The sequence below is a fragment of the Takifugu flavidus genome, chromosome 7 (genome assembly GCF_003711565.1).
Source record: "Takifugu flavidus isolate HTHZ2018 chromosome 7, ASM371156v2, whole genome shotgun sequence".
In the NCBI taxonomy this organism is placed as follows: Eukaryota; Metazoa; Chordata; class Actinopteri; order Tetraodontiformes; family Tetraodontidae; genus Takifugu; species Takifugu flavidus.
In genome coordinates, this window is record NC_079526.1 from 2771817 (window position 1) to 2789200 (window position 17384).

The window sequence follows — 17384 nt, forward strand, 5'->3', positions numbered from 1 at the left end:
TGACCATTAGATCTTAGTACTCGTTTAATGAGCTACTGAAGGGGACTTTTTGCGATCAACCTTTTGACGAATCAACCATATATCCCCCGGCCACATTATCGTCCTACACAGCCGCCTATGGTGGTGTCACATGACCAGTGGCGCGTAACCTGACTGGTTCGAAGTTGACGAACTGAGACGGGTTGAATGTTTCGCTCTGTTAGCCTGACTGTTGATGGCATTGGTTCTTTTTCGACAGCATTCAAGTGGACGAATTTTGAACTGGTTTTTCATGTCGAATTTTTTACAATCCTGATTTTTTTTTTCCCCCCACACCAAATGTTTAGTGATGTAGAGAATTTTCTGTACAAGTCGACACCTAAATGGTTTGAACGTGGGGCGTCAGCTCCATCTAGCGGCTTTGTTTAGTATGACAAGTGTCGTTAGCGGTTAATCAAATCTCAAGTGCGTCATAAATGTTACTTTTTCTCGAGTTCTTGGCAATGGCGACGCAAGAAAATGCCTGGAAAACAACAATTATAGTCAGTACATCCCTCCAGGTAGCCCGAAGAAGATTTTATTTTAAAATCACTTTCATGTTATATTATTAGTTAGAACGTAAAGAATTAGGGTTTATCTGCTTATTAGCTACCAGGGTATCACTGACAAAATCTGAAATATATGTCTGGAGTGTCGTCAGGGGGTGAAATTACAGCTGATACAGAATTTTAGTGTTGAAAATATCCGTAACTGACATGAATTTTGTTTAACTAGCAGCATGATTTAAGCCAGAAGCTCATCTCTCAACAACACCGCATCAGATTCTCACACAGCATCGAGGCTGGAGCTTTTATCTTTCCCCTGTCAGGTAAATTTCTAGTGTTTCATTCAGTCTGAAACACCATCAAACCGAAAAAAATAAAATACAAAACGACGAAACATACACATATATAAACATCTGATTTAGTGCCCATGTGTTAAGAGCTTATTTGTGCTTTTTTAAAAGCAGTAATGCTGATTAATACCAAAAGTGTGTTTAAAAGAATCACATTTTAACTGTATTTGCTGATTATTCTATATTTGATTTGATTCATTTTATTATACATGACTATTCTTGTTGTGTAAGTATGTGTTTGTTGAGACGTTTGATATAAATGATGTGATTCTCTTGTCCGTAGGAACGGCCTTTTTGCTGATAGATCCTGCAGACATTTCAGGTTCTATAGAAGATTCTGGGCTCATTGAGACAATAAAGAGTTTTGCACAAGTTCACCGGAACAGCTTTCTACTTCTAATCACCCCATTTATTGGGAAAAAAGAGATAGAAATACTGTCAGCGATTCAACACGGGTAGAATAATGATGTGATGTTCTAACACACACAAACACAATCCGATTTAATTCCATGTGCTCTCCAATTTGACAGTTGTTAGTTCCAGTATTTCCTGTATTATAAACTAAGGAGATATATTTTTTCCCCTCCAGATTCTTCAGCAGCAAACTTAAGATCCTGCCTGTGAGAAACAATGGGGACATCCTCACAGGAATGTTGACAATTGCAAAGGTGGTGATTAACTGCTGAAACGCCTGCGAGGTGTTGTTGCGTCGGCTCACTGTCATCTGTCTGCAGGCCACCTGTAAGCCGTACGCCGGTATCATCTATAACAGAATGTCTCTGGCTCGAGCTCACATCGTTGAAAGCAGTCCTGTGTGGGAGATGTTAAGGGACATGCTGTAAATGTGATGTAAGTTTATACGCACTGAGGTTTTTATTAGTGCATAAGCTGCACTGTGACTAGGCAAGGTCAATAAAACAGTTTAGGAATATATGCCGTACTTGTCAGTCGTCTGAGAAAAATGTTTAAAGTGGCATCAGTTTAATTGGGGTTTCTTCAGCCTTTCCGTGGCGATCTCTTCAATTCGGACAATAAGACTCTCCATCAGGTCAAAGGTCACCAAGGCACTCTGCAACACCTGAAATGTGAGACAAGCTGAGTTACTGATGATGCAAAGATCAAATTGAAAGCATAAACACTTGGGAATTAAGATTCTGTACCTGGTAGTGAACCTCCGGAGAGATGCTCGACACTTTGCTGTGTTTCACATTCATGCTTTTCATCAGTCTTGTGGCTCTGGTGGCATCTTTGGCCTCTATGAGAACAAGTTTAAGATATTTCAAAGATGAGTGGGAGTTCATTTGTGAAACTGACAGCTAATTCTTACCCTTTGCTTTTTGTTTTTGACCCTCCCTCAGTGACTTTACTTCTGCACAATAACAGGTTCTTGATAGGCTGATGCACACGCGCAGAATTGTCAGATATTTGTCTTTGAGTCTGCATACTTCTCCCCACACCCCTTCCTGCAGGTACCAGGAACAACTGCTTAGTTTTTGCCATAAATGAAATAGTTCAATCATGGTTATTTTGACTTACAGCATCCCTCAGAATGTTATCTCTGAGCGCAAGATACCGTATGAGATTAAGGCTCTCCATTACCCTGGATAGGAAAAAAGCATTGGTTTACAAGTAACATTTACAAAATAGCCGCAGTAGCCAGAGGTTTGTTTGAGTTTAGGTTGCAAACGTCTGCATTCATAGTGATGAATTTCCCTCACCTGTCCATATTGTTGAGCAGATCTGTGTCAGCACCTTGTGGCAGACACAACACCAGCCCCAACAAGGACACCAGTCCTTCTCCCAGGAACCATGCACAGGCATGACCTGACTGCAAGAGCGTTGGGCAGGATGTGACATCACGTTAAAGTTAATTCAGAGCTTCACGTGAGTTGGAAGTGATCTTTTCCCTCACCTGAATGGAAAATTCAACTTGATTTCTGATGTTCTTTATAATGTAACCCTCCAGTCCTGCGTGGTTGCTGGTTCTTAACATGCACCTGGAACATAAAACATCAACATTGCCATTATATTTGCATAAATGTGGTTCAGGTTTTAAAGTAATGTAAAAGTTACATTGAAAAATGATTGAGATGAACCAAATATCACTACAGGTGCACACATACTATATGTAAAATACAAATACACACTTCTGTCCCACCTGAAGTACTTGTGCTTTGCTTCAGCATTGAATTTCTGGATGACAAGCTGAAAAACCTGCAGCCCTGATTCTCTCTGTCCAAAGTCGTTTCCAGAGAAAGAAAACAATCTGCAATTCTTGGACAGCTGGACAACCACTTCCTTCAGTACGGTATGAATGCATGCTCACCAAATGTTGCAGTGGGCAGTCTGTCAGGATCCGACGAAGGTTCTGCGAATATTAAAGCAGCACAGATGTGATGCTTGCAGTGATGCTTCAAATTGTTCATCGGGCTTTATTTGATGTTTATTTAGTCATATAACTACAGGTATAACAAATGGAACTTTTAGACAGCAGTCATAGCCTATGTAAATACACCATTTTGCATCAGTAAACATCACAGTTCACTCCTTACTGACTCACCTGTGAAGCATGATATACGCTCTGCAGTTCCAGTAGACTCACAGGAATACTGCAGTCTGGGATGTCCTCCAAGCTCTTTTTATATAGTGCCTGGTTATTACACAGTTATGACCATTAGAAACACGTTGAGTCTGTTTTATGAGATCATGCCTGTCAGGATGTATATCTGAGCCATCCTCACCATTCCTTTTAGGACATGTGACTCCTTTTTGCTGTTTGAAAAACAAAGTGATATTACAAAATTGTTAGGAGGGGAAAGGAAAATCTCGGAATTTGATGGTAATTACCAGACCTGCTAAGTAGCAGACTAATGTGTTCCATGTTGCACTGAAGCACAAACACGGGACTGCAACAGATGGAGACAAGATGTTTGATCTGCAGGGAGTCTGATCAAATGTTTGATATGGAATCTCACCTAAACACTGCGGGAAATCTGTCGATTGTTATGCGTTGCACAAACAGTAGATAAGCCACGCAAGCCGTGGATTCTTTGGATTGGATGTTGTCGGTCTTGGTGCGTTTCCTCAGAGAGGCGAAGAAAAGGAGCTCTGAGAGGGACTCGTGTATTGCATGAAGAGTCCGCTGCCGGGCAACAGCGTTAAAGATGGAAAGTCATATGGAAAGAAGATTTGCCTGACAAGGAAGGAAGGAGAATTTTCCATACCATAATCTCTGATGCAAAGTGCCACAAGGTTGATTTTCTCTTTTGGTTCAGTTCAGCATCAAGCAAAGGGTCTCTTAAGCTCCTCATGCAGCTGCAGAGAGATCAGGTTCATCAATCTATAACCCTACAACTTTCATTGTTATTACATTTAATTTTTAATTTTTTTGCGGGGGCTGGGGGGGTTAGATATGTGAATGAATACATTTGTGTAGAATAAGCAAAACATAATGGATTCTGGAGTACCTAAACTGAAACTGTCAGTTGTTTCTTTTTAAAAAAAAAAATCAAATGTGAATACAAAAACCTACAAGTTGCGAAGCTCCGTCTTCATCTCCTCATGTGCAGGGTTTCCACTCGTCATCGTCACCATGACTCCCTCTGTGAAGGGCTTTATAAAGGCAGCCAAGGCACTGCAGCAGCGGCACAGACCATACTCATCTGCTTCCTCCTGCTGGGAGCTGTAAGGGACAGGCAGCCGAGACAGCTGCTTCTGCAGGCCGGACAGAACCAAGCCCATGCTGGCTGCCTGTCTGTCCTGCAGTCGAAAGAGCACTGACGGACACCAGGCTGCTGTTAGCATTAATGGACAGCAGGGGGAGACAGAGCTACATAAAAGTACCATATCTCTGTGGTAAATATTTGATGAGGTGTGTAAAAATGAGAATATTGCAGTTAATATTTTATGTTACCTGCTTGAAGGTGCGGAATGACTATTAGGATGGTCTCAGATATAGCACTTGGTCCAATATCTTCAATTATCTCAAGGAAGTTATGCACAAGGTCATTTGGACTGCAAATCTACAGCAGCAAAATAGTAGACATTTATTCAAATGTCACTGCTACTACTACTACTACTACTACTACTAATAATAATAATAATAATAATAATAACAATAACAATTACAATAACATCAATAATAACAATAACATCAATAATAACAATAACATTAATAATAACAATAATAATAATAATAAACTGGATGTTTGATTGATTAAAGTCCAGTAATTTAGCAAAAAACTATTTGCGTTTCAAATGTCTCTGTATCTGAGTAATCACAGACTGAGTAATCACCATACCCTGGTCAGTTGTGTGATGGCAGCCTGGCAGTGATGAGAGCTCTTCTCTTTTCTAACCACTTCATTTAAAAGAGGTTCCAGGAGAGCACAACCCATAGACTGTACAAATCCCTGAGTGTAATACAAAATATTCATGCAAACATGAACTCACATGTTTTATTAGAAAAGTCAGATGTGATTAATAATGTAATTTGGCAAATATGAGTATTCCTTCATGAAGCTGAAATCACAGGAAACATCAAAACACGTGCATACAAGGCTACACTAATCTGCACAGCTAATGGCTCTGTGCAGCCCAAAGTTCCCTGCATGTTCCTTTTTTATTATCTGGTGCCAAGCAAAGGACTTCCTGTTTGATAATCAATCATTTAAACCCCTTTGAGACTGTTCTGCGCTTAGAAAGAGGAGAGAATTAGAAATGACATGTGCTTCTAAAAGTGTTGTACACAAAACTGTTGGGAGACGTGTGGAGGGATTGGACAGACAAGGGCACTTAGCGCTGTACTGAAGGAGGGTTAGCAGTGGAGCGAGAAATCTGACTGAATATTTGCTTGTTTTCTGCCCACACCTCCAGGTCAAGGGGCCAGCAGGCTGCGTGCAGATCTTTACCATAGTTCGGTCACAGGAAAAGAGGCTTCTGTTCACTTCTGGAGGCTGCAGTGTGACTGCTGTTATGCTTTTAATAGCTGTTTGACAGCTTAGCACTATCAGAGTCCTGTGACTTCCCGTGAATAAGGTGTGATGATACCAGTGAAGAACATCTGTCTTTCTGTCGATGTGTTGCAAGTCAACTTGAAATACCTGGTTCATCTTATCCTCAAGGAATTGCTGCAGTTGTGCACTGGCACCTTCGGCAAGACAGGCGGACCCCAACCTTTTAAACTCCAGGTAGTCTTCAGGCTTCAAGTCTTCATCTGGAGTACTTTGCTGAAGACAGAATGAAAGCAGAGGTTGGTGGTCAGTGTCATTGCTTCAGCTTGACATTTCAATACAAATGAAAGTAGTTACATCATAAAGCATCACCCAAAGCCTGCAGCATTCCATACCCGTCTGCATTTTTAATGTGGGTTACACCCTTTATTATTATTTTCATTATAGTAGTAGTTGTTGTCTTTGTTGTTGTGATTGTTGTAAGGAAATAGGTTCTTCTTCTATGAAATGTGGACTGTTCTATGAAATGAAATGAAACTATGGACATCCATTATCAACAACTTGATCCCTGAGCGGGGTTGCCGGGGGCTGGTTACTATCCCAGCTGCCTTTGGGCGAGGGGCTGGTCACGTTCAAAGGTCGGTTTAGAGTATAGTAGTAGTCAATTTTCCAGTCTGAATTTCACTGTGGGAGTAATCTGAATGTAATGTTCCAAATTCAGATTTTGCTGCACGTCAGTGTACAGATGAGAGTTTAATACATATTTCTAAGTAAAATGATGTGAGCTACATATATGGTTTTTAAAATGACTCAAACCAACTCTTCAATTTATACAGAAAACAAGCAGACCATTTTACAATAATAATACCAAAAGTAATAATATTTTAGCCATTGGGTGAAGTTACAGGTAAATATATTCTCATCTCATTGCTGCATGATGTTTAACTCATCTAAGCTGTACTGTAGTTCTGGAATATTGCTGACTTACCCATCTGTGGATGGTGGCGTTCAACTGCTCTTTATTCATCATTAATGTCCCCCCACAGCCAATCCTATTAGATATATATATCTTTTTATATTCAACACACAGCAGTGGTGACCACCACTAAAAGAATGACCACATGTCGCTGTCCAAACGTTCTGATGGCTCCAGAGAGGCAGAGATTCAGTGTGAGGAAGATAAACCTCTTAGCTCTCTTTGTGCCTGACGTAATAGGATTAAACCAAAGCACTTGTGTATGGTCAAATGTGGAGCTGTCTGGAAGGCTCAAGGTAAATAAAAACTTGACTCTGTGAAATAATGAATGCAGAGGTGGTGTTCTATGTTTAATTATCCAAAGATCACTGACTGCATCTATTCTCACAGAAGTCAACCCGACCCACTCGCTGCACTGCACTTCCTTTCCCCGTAGGAGGGGAGGGCCCATCAGCACTGCTTAGAACTACACAGTTTTCACATGTTATATAGAACTATTGAATGAGTCAGTTGTTTTACAGTATTGAATTAGGTAGGCTGCTTTAAAGAGGACTGAAAATACTTTTATATTGGTGAAAATACAGTAATTACGCGGCAATGAATGTTCTCAGAGACTCTTGGAGACTCTTGGAGCTTAAAAGAATTCAACTGGGGTTCTGTTAGTGTTTCAAAGACGTTTCGCCTTCTATTTAAAAAGCTTCTTCGGTTCAGAACTGAACTGAATTCTTTTAACCCTCGAGACATAAATAACTGAAACTAGCCTCACAGCAAGTTTCACATATTCACTCATATTCACTGGTGACTCATTTTGCAAAGTGCAGCTTGAGTTAAAGTATCTAAAAGGATTATAATGTGTGCATTTATAGGGTCTGTGTGCAACGTATAATTCAAATCCCAAAATTGCATGATTAAAAGTGCCATTTTGGAGCTATTTCCTAATTTCACTGATTTTTTTTTCTGCTGACTGGGTCTCTTTCATCGTTGTGTTGGACTGAGTCTGTTTCGTAGAAGAAGTGATGCGTCATCACATGTGATCAGGTTTGTTGTCCGGGACAGTCTCAGAAGCATTAAACACTGAACATTCTGGGGCTGTAAGGTTTTTTTTTTGGTAGTTGATCAACTATTTTTTGTGAGCGGGTGGATTTGAAACATAAGTCTGTACCCAGCAGAGAGCACACGGCTGTAATTGTGCATTTTAGTAGACATTTCACCTCAAATGTATGAGAAATCTATTTATAGCACTTATTGAATGACTGCTGGGTTCTTAGTTTAGGTCTTAGTGAAAGAATATGATTTGACAGGGACAATAAATCCCCCTCAGCCGTGAGTTTAATGCTGTCTACTCTCTGTAATTCAATGGATTGGCTTGTTGAAGAGAGAGGGATTAAGAACGCCTGTCCATGATTGCATTATGACTACATATTGCTCATCTGTGCAAACCCAAAGGTTTCAAATGCATAGATTTCCCTCAGCATTGGTGTGTGTCTGTTTACATGTGACAAAATAGAAGTACAATCACTGACTTCCTGCTTCAGCTCCTACAAAGTCCTGATTTTAGATGAATAGGGATATAAGCCTGTTTGAACAGTCGGATTTAGCCAACATCTGCTCTTCAGGCGGGCTCTTTCTATTGCTGTGTGAGGAGAGACAAAAGGCCCAAAGCAAACAGGCTGACTGCTGTTCATGCCGTGTTTGTCACTGATTTTTAATTATTAGTAATTGCCGGCCGATGAGGTTCTATATTGTCAGTGCAGAAAACAACAAAAGCTGTGGTCTTTGTTGAATGTGTGGTGGGTTTTTTGTTGGTTATGGAGCTTGTGTTTTTGTCCAGGCAGATTAATCTTCTCAATGATCAGAATTCTTTTAGGATTATTTTATTGTATTATTACTTTTTATCTATCATTATTTACTTATTCCTAGTAGAGTCGTAGTGACATTTTTAACTGAATTTCTGCTCTTTTATCATAACAAAGTTGCTACAAAATATGGAAGAAAAAGTAGTTTGCATTAAAAATAAACACTGCCCACATACAATACACGTCTAGTATTTCTAATAAGGTGTATATTCTATTTTGCCTTTATTGTAGATAGACAGCCAAGGTCAACAAAATCTAAAAGCATTTGTTAAATAGATTCTCTACACAGACGTGTTATTAACTCATGTGTTTCAGCATTCTATACTCATTCTATACTCATTCTATACTCATTCTATACTCATTCTATACTCATTCTATATTCCAGGGTCACAGGCGGGGTAGTGGAGCCTGTCATAGCTGAATATGGCTGAAGGCAGCGTCCACCACCAAAATGAGTCTCCAGCTCATCCAGAACCCTATGTGAGCATTTAGGGGTTCAATATCTTGCTCAAGGGCACCGTGGCAGAGCTCTGGTTATTCTGGTACCTACTCCTGGAATACCTTCCATGGTTTGTTGGTACCGGGGCTTGAACCAGGAACCCTCAGTCTCAGTCCAGTCCCGTACATGCCATTTTATTACAGCAAAACATACATCCATACGAATGCCCGAACAGTTTCCTTTCTGTATCATTCATATGGCCCAAGTGTAGGGTGCAATAGGTGGAAAAGGGGATATAAAAACATCATGGTTGGGCAATCAATCAAAGTAAGTCACGTTGTGATATTTGAGGAGCGGTATTGTTGTAAAGATTGCTCACGTTGCATCAAACGGTCGGGACATTTTCAGGGGGAAAAGATAAAGCGAAAGAATGTTTAAAGAAGCATAAGTGCACACCAGGGACACCAGGGACACCAGGGACACCAGGGACAAATTACTTGACAGAAAACATTTGACATTTTTGGATTCTTAATGGTATTTCAGATGTGCTTCTTTTGGTGGTACAAAACCGTACATGGAAGTCATATCGTAATGATCAAAAAACCTCAATGAGCCCCCCAAAAAGACAGCTTTGGCTGTAGTTTGTGGGCCATGTATGCTGTTTACGTAGACTTAGAGGCTGCATACTGCAGGGAACTCCAGGGTCAAAACAACCTTCATATTACTAGAACAACCTACCAAGTTTTAGCTCAACAACAAGAACTCAGTTGGGTTTTACGGTGTGAGAGTGACAAGTCTGAAATTGCAGGTTTCTTTAGATCATAACATGCAGTCGTCATCACTATGATTTTAATAAAAGCAATGGGAGCAATAAGACTATTAGAGTGCTGGTGTCATTTCAGCTGTGCAGTATTTATGGAGCAGCAGTCTGGTATACAAACAGGCAGCGGTCCTGTGAGAGCGGGATAAAGCGCCCCCCCATTTTCTCTCTCCATCCCACATTTCCTTTGTGACCTCTTAGAGAGCAAGAGCCTCTAAGTGAACTATTTATCCAGTCAGCTTCCCCCGGAGGCCTTGACAGACTGCTGCAAGCTCTCCTGTCTGCCCCGAAACCTCCCCAGGCCCCGCTGTGCTTGTCAAGAAAAACTGCCGTGTTTAGAGCCCCTCCCTCGGGCCCCGCTTCGGCTTCACTGCCGGGTTGAGTGCCAGTTGAATTTGATTTTAAGACATTTTATATACAGCCCAGATTTGCTTTTAAAATGATCGTTACGGTTTGTGAGTTGATTGCTCCTCCTGTTCGGACATTTTTAATTCAGGAGAGTTTTGACTCAACAAAAGAAGGAAAATACTCCGACACCATTTCTTCTGTGTATAAAACCCAATTTGCCAGCTTGTCTCAGCAGTCTAAAGTGGATTGAAATCCAAAAGTGTTCAAAGCTGTCAAATGTGTCACTGCTGCCATTTATCGGTTTGACTTAGTACGACCACAATCTGCTGTTCTGCCTGTACCACCACGCACATTTGGGGACATGGTGACCAACTGACTCAATCTTTTATGCGAAAGAATGTCTTGTTTTACTTTTGAATCCCTGGATGCGGAGGAAAAAGTGGAATATCTTTGTTTTGAAAGAGACGGTGGTCTCACAAGGGAAATTCATGACCTTGGCCCCTTTTTGTAAAAGCTTTGCCCCTAATGAACAAATATAGGGAGGGGCTCGGCGGCCACAGCGTGGGCGTCAGCACTTGTTTGACGAACATTCGTTCGGGCTTTTTTTGTTTTTTCTATCTTTCAACGTGGCGTAAAGCTGCTTTATCTGCCCGTGTGCTCCGAGATGAAAGCTCCCTGGGAGAGACAAAGGAGCGGGCCGGATGCCTCAGTCTCTTCTTGTACCTACAGCATCTGTCTGGTCCGCATCAACAAATCCATACTGCACGCATCGCACCGACTTCACCAGCGCCCGCTCAACCTTTTGTGAATCGGCATTTTGATGACAGCACCCAGTGTCAAGTTGTTCCCAATCAATACACATAGAGCGGACGCCTTCATAGACACAGATCGCCGCTGCTTGGCTGCTGTATCTCAGGCTTGTGGAGACTGACACCCTGTCTGACTCTGATCAATAAGTGGCGCGTCAGGGCTCGGCGGCCCCTCCGCCAGCCGCCCAGTAAAGCTGCTCGGCAACTCCCCGGGGTGGACGAATCGGAGATGTTACATGTGAACTGGCTGTCAAAACGATTCCGTCATCGCTCCGCTCCCCGGTTTTTAAAGATGCTGACACACTGTATTAGGGGTACCAGTGTCTTGTTGGAAGTGATGGAGGCTTTTAGCCTCGTTTTTTAAGCCGCCTCTATCTGTTTAAGTGTTCGCTCGTGTGTTAGAATTTCTGCTTGGCCCTCTGCGCAAGTCTCCTGGTATTTTCCACCCGCTCACATCTGTGATGCAGGTCAGTTTAAGCTTCGTACAGAATCCTGTTTTGTTTCTAGTTTCTGTTATCAGTCAGTTCACCCACGCTGATAATGTCACCTCCTTTTAGTGCGGCTTGTCTGACCTGAGAATTAGACTTTGAAGCTTTATCTGACGATGAGCACGTATTATATCTCCGCCAAAGCCAAAGCGCCGAGTAAAAAAGGTCAGATCAGATTCAGCTTGGGGTCATTAATGTTTTAGAGGATGCCAGAGGGAGAATGGGAGAGTCCTGCACGGCCATGATCCATTTCCTTTGCCATTGTGGCTCCGTCGCGCCTCGTGCGCTCCTATTGTGAAGCGGTTCCCCTGTAAGTTTAACCGGCACCACACTGACATGTGATAGAGTGACGTGCACATTTTAAATACTGTAGCTGGGCTAACCCCCACGCCTCATCTTTAATTATTGGAGGAATCGGGTAAGAATTGTTAATCAGCCTTCCTCCTTTGACCACAGCCCAGCGGAGACCTGGCGCTCACTCACCGACCTGCCCGTCCGTCCCCGCTGCACCGCGCACACAACGGCGTTACTCTGCTTTGATCCTGCTGCAGTCTGACACATGACCACGCAGACCCCTGAATGGGCATTAGTGCAGGCTTCAGCAAACCCAACATCTGTGCCTCGCAGCACTGCCACTGCTCAAATCATTCATTAAATCAGAACACAAAAAGTAACTTTACTTGAATGCCTGGGCATGAATATTTGATCATGGCTGAGAATAAATCTTTGTTATTTTCTGCTGCCTCCTCTGCTCCTCTTATAGATCGTGCCGCTCTTTGCTGTTTGGGCACAGGAACACGTGTGAAATGGATCTTATGAATATTTTAGGCAGATTCATAGCTGCAATCAGGCCTCTTTAAGGGGACGGCTGTATCACCGTGGAACATCCTGTGCTGCTGCGCTCGCTCGCAGACCGTTAGCCGCGTGCATAGCTAATGGTGGATGAAAGATGTTTTCTTCTGTATTTGTCAGGGGTGTAAAACATGTTTAACTACCTCATTAACATACGGGCTACAGACCAACAACATGTGCTCTGCATCTGCTTTGTTCAAACTCTCGTGAAGCATGTTCCCCTGGCTGTTCACACAAAAAGATTGAACCACCAATGGAGATTAAATGAAAGATGTCTAATAATTTCAATTATAATATGAATACAAAAATATTTAGCTATTGCCAGTGAGGATTTCAAACCTATTTATGGGCTATGGCGTGCAAGCACAGGGTTGTTTTTGTGCAATGTTCACTTCAGTTTGACATTAAATTAAGTCAAGTTACTCAACAGGAAGAAACTAGATCATTACTGACTGATATTGCTGAAACAAATCTAAACTCTCTTGTTGCAAGCTAGTTGCAAAAACCCTTACATTTGTCAAAACATTATTGTTTAAACTAAAACACTTACACAAAGTCTAAAAAGAACAAAGTTGTAGTAGCTATAGTTGCCGAGGATTTGTGCATTTGCCCACACGCCAAACTGTCATTGATGCAAAACCTTTTATAAATGAACAAGAATGTCACTTATCCGCATAAAGCTTAGAAAGCTTCCCAAGATTTGCTTTCCTCATGTTTCCTTTCCCCCAAAGAGAAGAGGATCTGTAGTTACGAAGCCTTTTAGCCAGCGCCGATCCTTTTAATGTCACCTCCAGAATTCATGTGTCACGAGACACGACTTTAGAAAAGACTAAACCAGGCCAACAAGGCTGGAGCATTGACACGGAGAAGGAGCGTGCACAGGTTCCACTCGCACAGCTACGCGATATACAAGGATGGGACGCATGTGGAGGACAAGGGACTCGGACCAGGACACCAGTTCAGCGTATTCCTGCGTTGAGGCTCACATACAAATGGTCCAATGATATGTAATGCTCGATTAAGCGGATAAACACGTCTTTAAATGAGCGGACTATTGTACCCTTTCATCAAAGCTGTGGGTCTCCCACCCCAGCGATCCTCCCCCACCCACTATCAGCAGCCCTTCGTGGACTCATGCTGTTCAGGGCCCCAGACCCTCAGAACAGAATCAGCTAATGGAAAGCTTTCAAGCCAGCCAAAGAAGAATGTCGGCTCTCATTTCCCATTTTCTGATATTACCGGAGGTGTGTGTGTGTGTGTGTGTGCGTGTGTGTGTGTGACACTCACACACCGGCACCTTGGGACAGGCCATTATAAAGGACTCTGAAAAGTGAAAACAACACTTTCAGTTCAAGTCTTATTATCACACACATGTGAACGGATGCACACATACACAAACACACACGCACACACAGCAGCCAAGCTGCTCAGACGCCAGATTTTAAAAAACAAAAGCAGAGCAGGGGGATCCGACAGAACCGACGGTAAAAGCAAATCCTAAAAAAGATGAAGACTAAACGTAGACATTTTAGTAGCTTTAGCCTGCACCTGTAGCAGCCGTTAGCTATTTTGGGCCTTTAAATGATGCTTCAAAGCAGATTGTGCTGCTCAATGAGACATGTGTGGCTATTTGCCTAATAAACCTGTGCTAATTTGATGTAAATCTTTATTAAAAGCCAAATGTTCCAACAGTTGAAACGTGATGATTGACACCCCCTGTTCCCTTCAGTCTGGGTGGTAATCGGATACAACAGCGTCACCACCTGATCGCTGCACAATCTCGCTCCTCGTGTTGACTCCAAAACACGGCGCCCAAGTTTGGCTCAGGAATTCGGACCCTATTATTGAACAGTAGGAGGAAGCATAAAAGCATCACCTGTAAACAACAAAGCATTAAGAGTCTTTTTATGTTTGGTTTTTTAAATCCACTTCATTTAAGTTAAAAATACGAGAATTTTATTTGATCCAAGTCATTCTGATTATTTATTAAAAACACATTGTACATTATTTTAAAAAATAATGGGAAAGTAAAACTTCTTAGAACAAAAAAAGGCGAGCATAAAGGTTAATATGCAACATTATAAATATTCCACCACCTGGGTTAAAAGTCTTTTACATTCCTTTTCTAATCCCAGCGGCTCCACGAGGATATGAAAAATGAGAGCTGTGTGTGCCGGCCGGCGTCTCAGCCTGCAGTTTCTGTAGTGTGTGTTGTGGTCACGGCTGAGCCTCTGGTGTCTCTTGTTATTATTTTCCTCTCATTCCTCCCTTTCCATTGCTGACTCATGAATAATTTGTGCCCACGCCTTGTTGCTCGATGACAGCTGAGCAGTTGGTTTGCAGGCTGTTTTTCAGAACAGGTGAATAATGAATAAGCCTCTGCAACAAAAGAGCTGTGTCCTGCACAAGCCTGGCCTCCTTGCATCCATCCCCACACTGCGGTGTGTGGGGGGGGGGACAGGTGAGCAGAAATGGGGGTGCGATAAAATGCTTTTACCTCCGAATCTTTATTCCCCTCATCGCTCCATGTTAATCAGTGCTTCTCCTCACAACCAAGAGATCCCTGTTTGTCTATTTAACTTGTCAGACCAGTGTGAAATCTGCTGAACAAGTGCGTGTGAGCAAATCCCACATTATTATTACAATAGACAGAGCCTCGGGGAGGCCAGCACCTTGGTGCTCTCCTCGGTGTCACTAAAGCACCTGCCTCTGACTCCTCACGGGGGTTGACGGTGTAAATTTATTTCCCTAAACGCCTGCGAGGGGTCAGGCCACAATTCTTTACGTTAGAATGATGTATCCATCTTTTTTGATTTACATCGATTTACAAGAAGCGCCGGGCACAAGTTTACAGTTTATTCTGGGCGTGATTATACACTTATTCCGCTTTGAGTCCTGATTTTTCCAGTGATTCACGTGGACCTGGTCATGAGTGGGTTAAGTGGTTAGGGTAAGTGGGCAGGGCGGTTCCTGCTATACAGAAACCCGGGTAATTAGATGCTCTGCTTTAGCACGTTAGCTGCGGTTTTAAAGTTTCCGTGCAACCACAACTGTTTTGTGTGTGTAAAGGTAGTGAGTAGTGGCTTTTCTGCACTGAGTTGAACCACTTCACACACTCTCAACCTAAAAATCCAGAAGAGGAAGTGATTCAGCTTGTGAAAACAGTAGAAAATAAAGAAGGCGCCTCAAAAAGTCCTTCCATTATTCATGTTTCTTTTTAGATTAATAATGAACCCCTCAAAGCCACAAACCAGACACTGAACTTTCTAATTGCAAAAATGTGTCATCAACCATACCTTTGGATGGATGCACATGCGGTTCCGTGCACAGCGTGCGTAGGTGCGTATGGCGCCTGCACACTTGGGGCCCATGCAGGATGCAGGCCTAGATTTGAGCAAGAGACTGCAGCGCTCTGATTGCTCGCCCACTCCGATCGATCCAGCCGTATTCATATTTGATATGCCTCGGGGCATTTGGGTAATGCTTTAAAAAAAATCCCCCGGTGCTCTCGGAGGAAATCTGGTCGGCGTTATTGCTGCTTTGAAGGTTTTGTTTTCGCTGGATAAACGGCTCTCTGAGATTGCGCGCCAGGGTTGTCCCAGGCAGACGGAAAACTCGGCGGTTTTAAGGAGATTCTCGAGTGCTGAGCTGCTCCGGGTGTGAGTAGAACTTCAGTCACGTGTCACACGCTGGCTTCGCCCTCTTGTTGGCGCGAGGCTCCCTCTCAGTGGGACGTGCACTTAAAATCAGCTTCACTCCAGGAACAAACAACCCTCATGTTGCCTGAACGCAACACAACCTTTTCAGATGCCTTTTTGTATATTTGATTTTTAGGATGCTTGTAAAACGTTCCAATCTTTTAACAAGTCCGATTGAACCCACTGATAAACTTCTGTCTCTGTTGGATCATCATCCCACCATCATCTGGTCCCAACACCTTCCTGTTAAATGTATACGTCTATAATATTTTTACTCAAATTATAGCAATTGTTAGTGATATCTCTTTATCTTTGTCACTTTGAGTAGCGAACAGCGGATTAAAATCAGACTTTTAAATTCCATATCATTATTTTCTGAACTCTAAGTGGGGAAAAAATCAGCCAAAAGTGCAGCACGCCATTAGGTTGTGATTTAAATGAGTTGACTTTTGCTGTTTTTCTTTCCTCTGTTCATCTTGGGATTTAAAATATTCAACATCTTCACAGGCCTGGATGTTGTACAATTTTTTGGGGGGGAAGTGAAGCGTGCATGGGAAATCCTTGCGAGTCAGTGATTTCAATCAATGTTGAAGGGAGACAAACTGATTACTCCTATATTTTTTTCCTCCGTTTAGGCTCAAATAGGGAATAATGGTTTGCGTTTGAGCCGAGATGGTGCTAAAGATGACGACTCCTGGAGGAACCGTTGCTTGAGGTTAAAGAAATGCCACATTTCTCAACATTCGAAATGATTTTCTTTCTGTTCTTGTTCTCTGGTCTGTTTAATACGAAAGATTTGTTATTTATTTATCATTAAACAGTAGCTTTTCTCAGAGGTTCATTTACTTGGTTCCAATATACCTTTTGGAAAATGCTCAGGTTGTATGTTTGAGTGTGTTTGTGCGTGTCTTAATCCTAAATTCTCAGATTAAATTATTTCAACAATCTTCACTTTTAAACATATCAAGGCTTCTTTGTTGACCCAATAACAGCCGTGGGCGTAAAGGCGTCCGCTTTACGGTTAAATCGACTGTTTATGATTGAAACACACCTCCGAAGTGTTCAAAACAAACACAACCATCACAGCCACAATCACAGTCACAGCAGCAACGTGCTTCCCCCCAGAAATCAACCCGAACATTGGAAATCAATATGCTTGGATTTTGAAAGGATATTTTTAACCACGTTAGAGTTAGGGAACGTCGCAGTTTTCGCAGACAACACACGTTTTGTCGCCTTAATTAAAGTAACTAATTTCATTTAGTTCTCGGA

At 42.2% G+C, this 17384-nt stretch overlaps 2 protein-coding genes across 5 annotated transcripts; one reads left to right on the forward strand and one right to left on the reverse strand.

Annotated features, from left to right (window-relative positions):
- The first annotated feature begins 194 nt into the window (after positions 1 to 194).
- Positions 195 to 17071, forward strand: LOC130528754 (protein SPO16 homolog). 3 transcript variants are annotated; one of them, XR_008951383.1, is made up of 8 exons: positions 223 to 539; positions 754 to 847; positions 1158 to 1329; positions 1464 to 1542; positions 1609 to 1723; positions 2613 to 2758; positions 3058 to 3182; positions 16748 to 17071. XR_008951383.1 is itself a non-coding variant. In XM_057038444.1 (6 exons), exons 1-5 carry the CDS (start codon positions 456 to 458, stop codon positions 1714 to 1716), a joined length of 537 nt encoding a protein of 178 aa, XP_056894424.1. In that variant the 5' UTR covers positions 223 to 455; the 3' UTR covers positions 1717 to 1723; positions 16748 to 17071. The 3 variants fall into 3 exon arrangements, 1 of the variants encoding a protein (XP_056894424.1); XR_008951384.1 differs by having other exon boundaries at positions 195 to 539; positions 757 to 847; positions 1464 to 2758; XM_057038444.1 differs by lacking the exons at positions 2613 to 2758; positions 3058 to 3182.
- Positions 1248 to 16311, reverse strand: glmnb (glomulin, FKBP associated protein b). 2 transcript variants are annotated; one of them, XM_057038436.1, is made up of 19 exons: positions 15711 to 16311; positions 5977 to 6102; positions 5176 to 5286; positions 4788 to 4896; positions 4407 to 4650; positions 4099 to 4189; positions 3850 to 4016; positions 3727 to 3780; positions 3616 to 3646; positions 3435 to 3524; positions 3201 to 3242; positions 3033 to 3106; positions 2787 to 2871; positions 2593 to 2702; positions 2411 to 2474; positions 2202 to 2337; positions 2035 to 2129; positions 1816 to 1952; positions 1248 to 1684 (listed from the first exon to the last, which is right to left on the reverse strand). In XM_057038436.1, the coding sequence occupies exons 1-18, from the start codon at positions 15885 to 15887 to the stop codon at positions 1851 to 1853; spliced, it is 1908 nt and encodes a 635-aa protein (XP_056894416.1). In that variant the 5' UTR covers positions 15888 to 16311; the 3' UTR covers positions 1248 to 1684; positions 1816 to 1850. The 2 variants fall into 2 exon arrangements, with proteins under 2 accessions (XP_056894416.1, XP_056894417.1); XM_057038437.1 differs by lacking the exon at positions 15711 to 16311 and adding an exon at positions 6815 to 7573.
- Positions 17072 to 17384: the final 313 nt, after the last annotated feature.

Excerpts from the sequence above, each read along its gene's own strand:
- LOC130528754 (XM_057038444.1), top strand. The coding sequence starts at position 456 with ATGTTACTTTTTCTCGAGTTCTTGGCAATGGCGACGCAAGAAAATGCC. Across the intron at positions 540-753 it reads TAGTCAGTACATCCCTCCAG|CAGCATGATTTAAGCCAGAA; the intron begins GTAGCCCGAAGA and ends TTGTTTAACTAG. Across the intron at positions 1,330-1,463 it reads CTGTCAGCGATTCAACACGG|ATTCTTCAGCAGCAAACTTA; the intron begins GTAGAATAATGA and ends TTTCCCCTCCAG.
- glmnb (XM_057038436.1), bottom strand. The coding sequence starts at position 15,887 with ATGCCCCGAGGCATATCAAATATGAATACGGCTGGATCGATCGGAGTG. Across the intron at positions 3,107-3,200 it reads ACTGCCCACTGCAACATTTG|AGAGAATCAGGGCTGCAGGT; the intron begins GTGAGCATGCAT and ends GACTTTGGACAG. Across the intron at positions 2,338-2,410 it reads ATAACATTCTGAGGGATGCT|GAAGGGGTGTGGGGAGAAGT; the intron begins GTAAGTCAAAAT and ends TGGTACCTGCAG.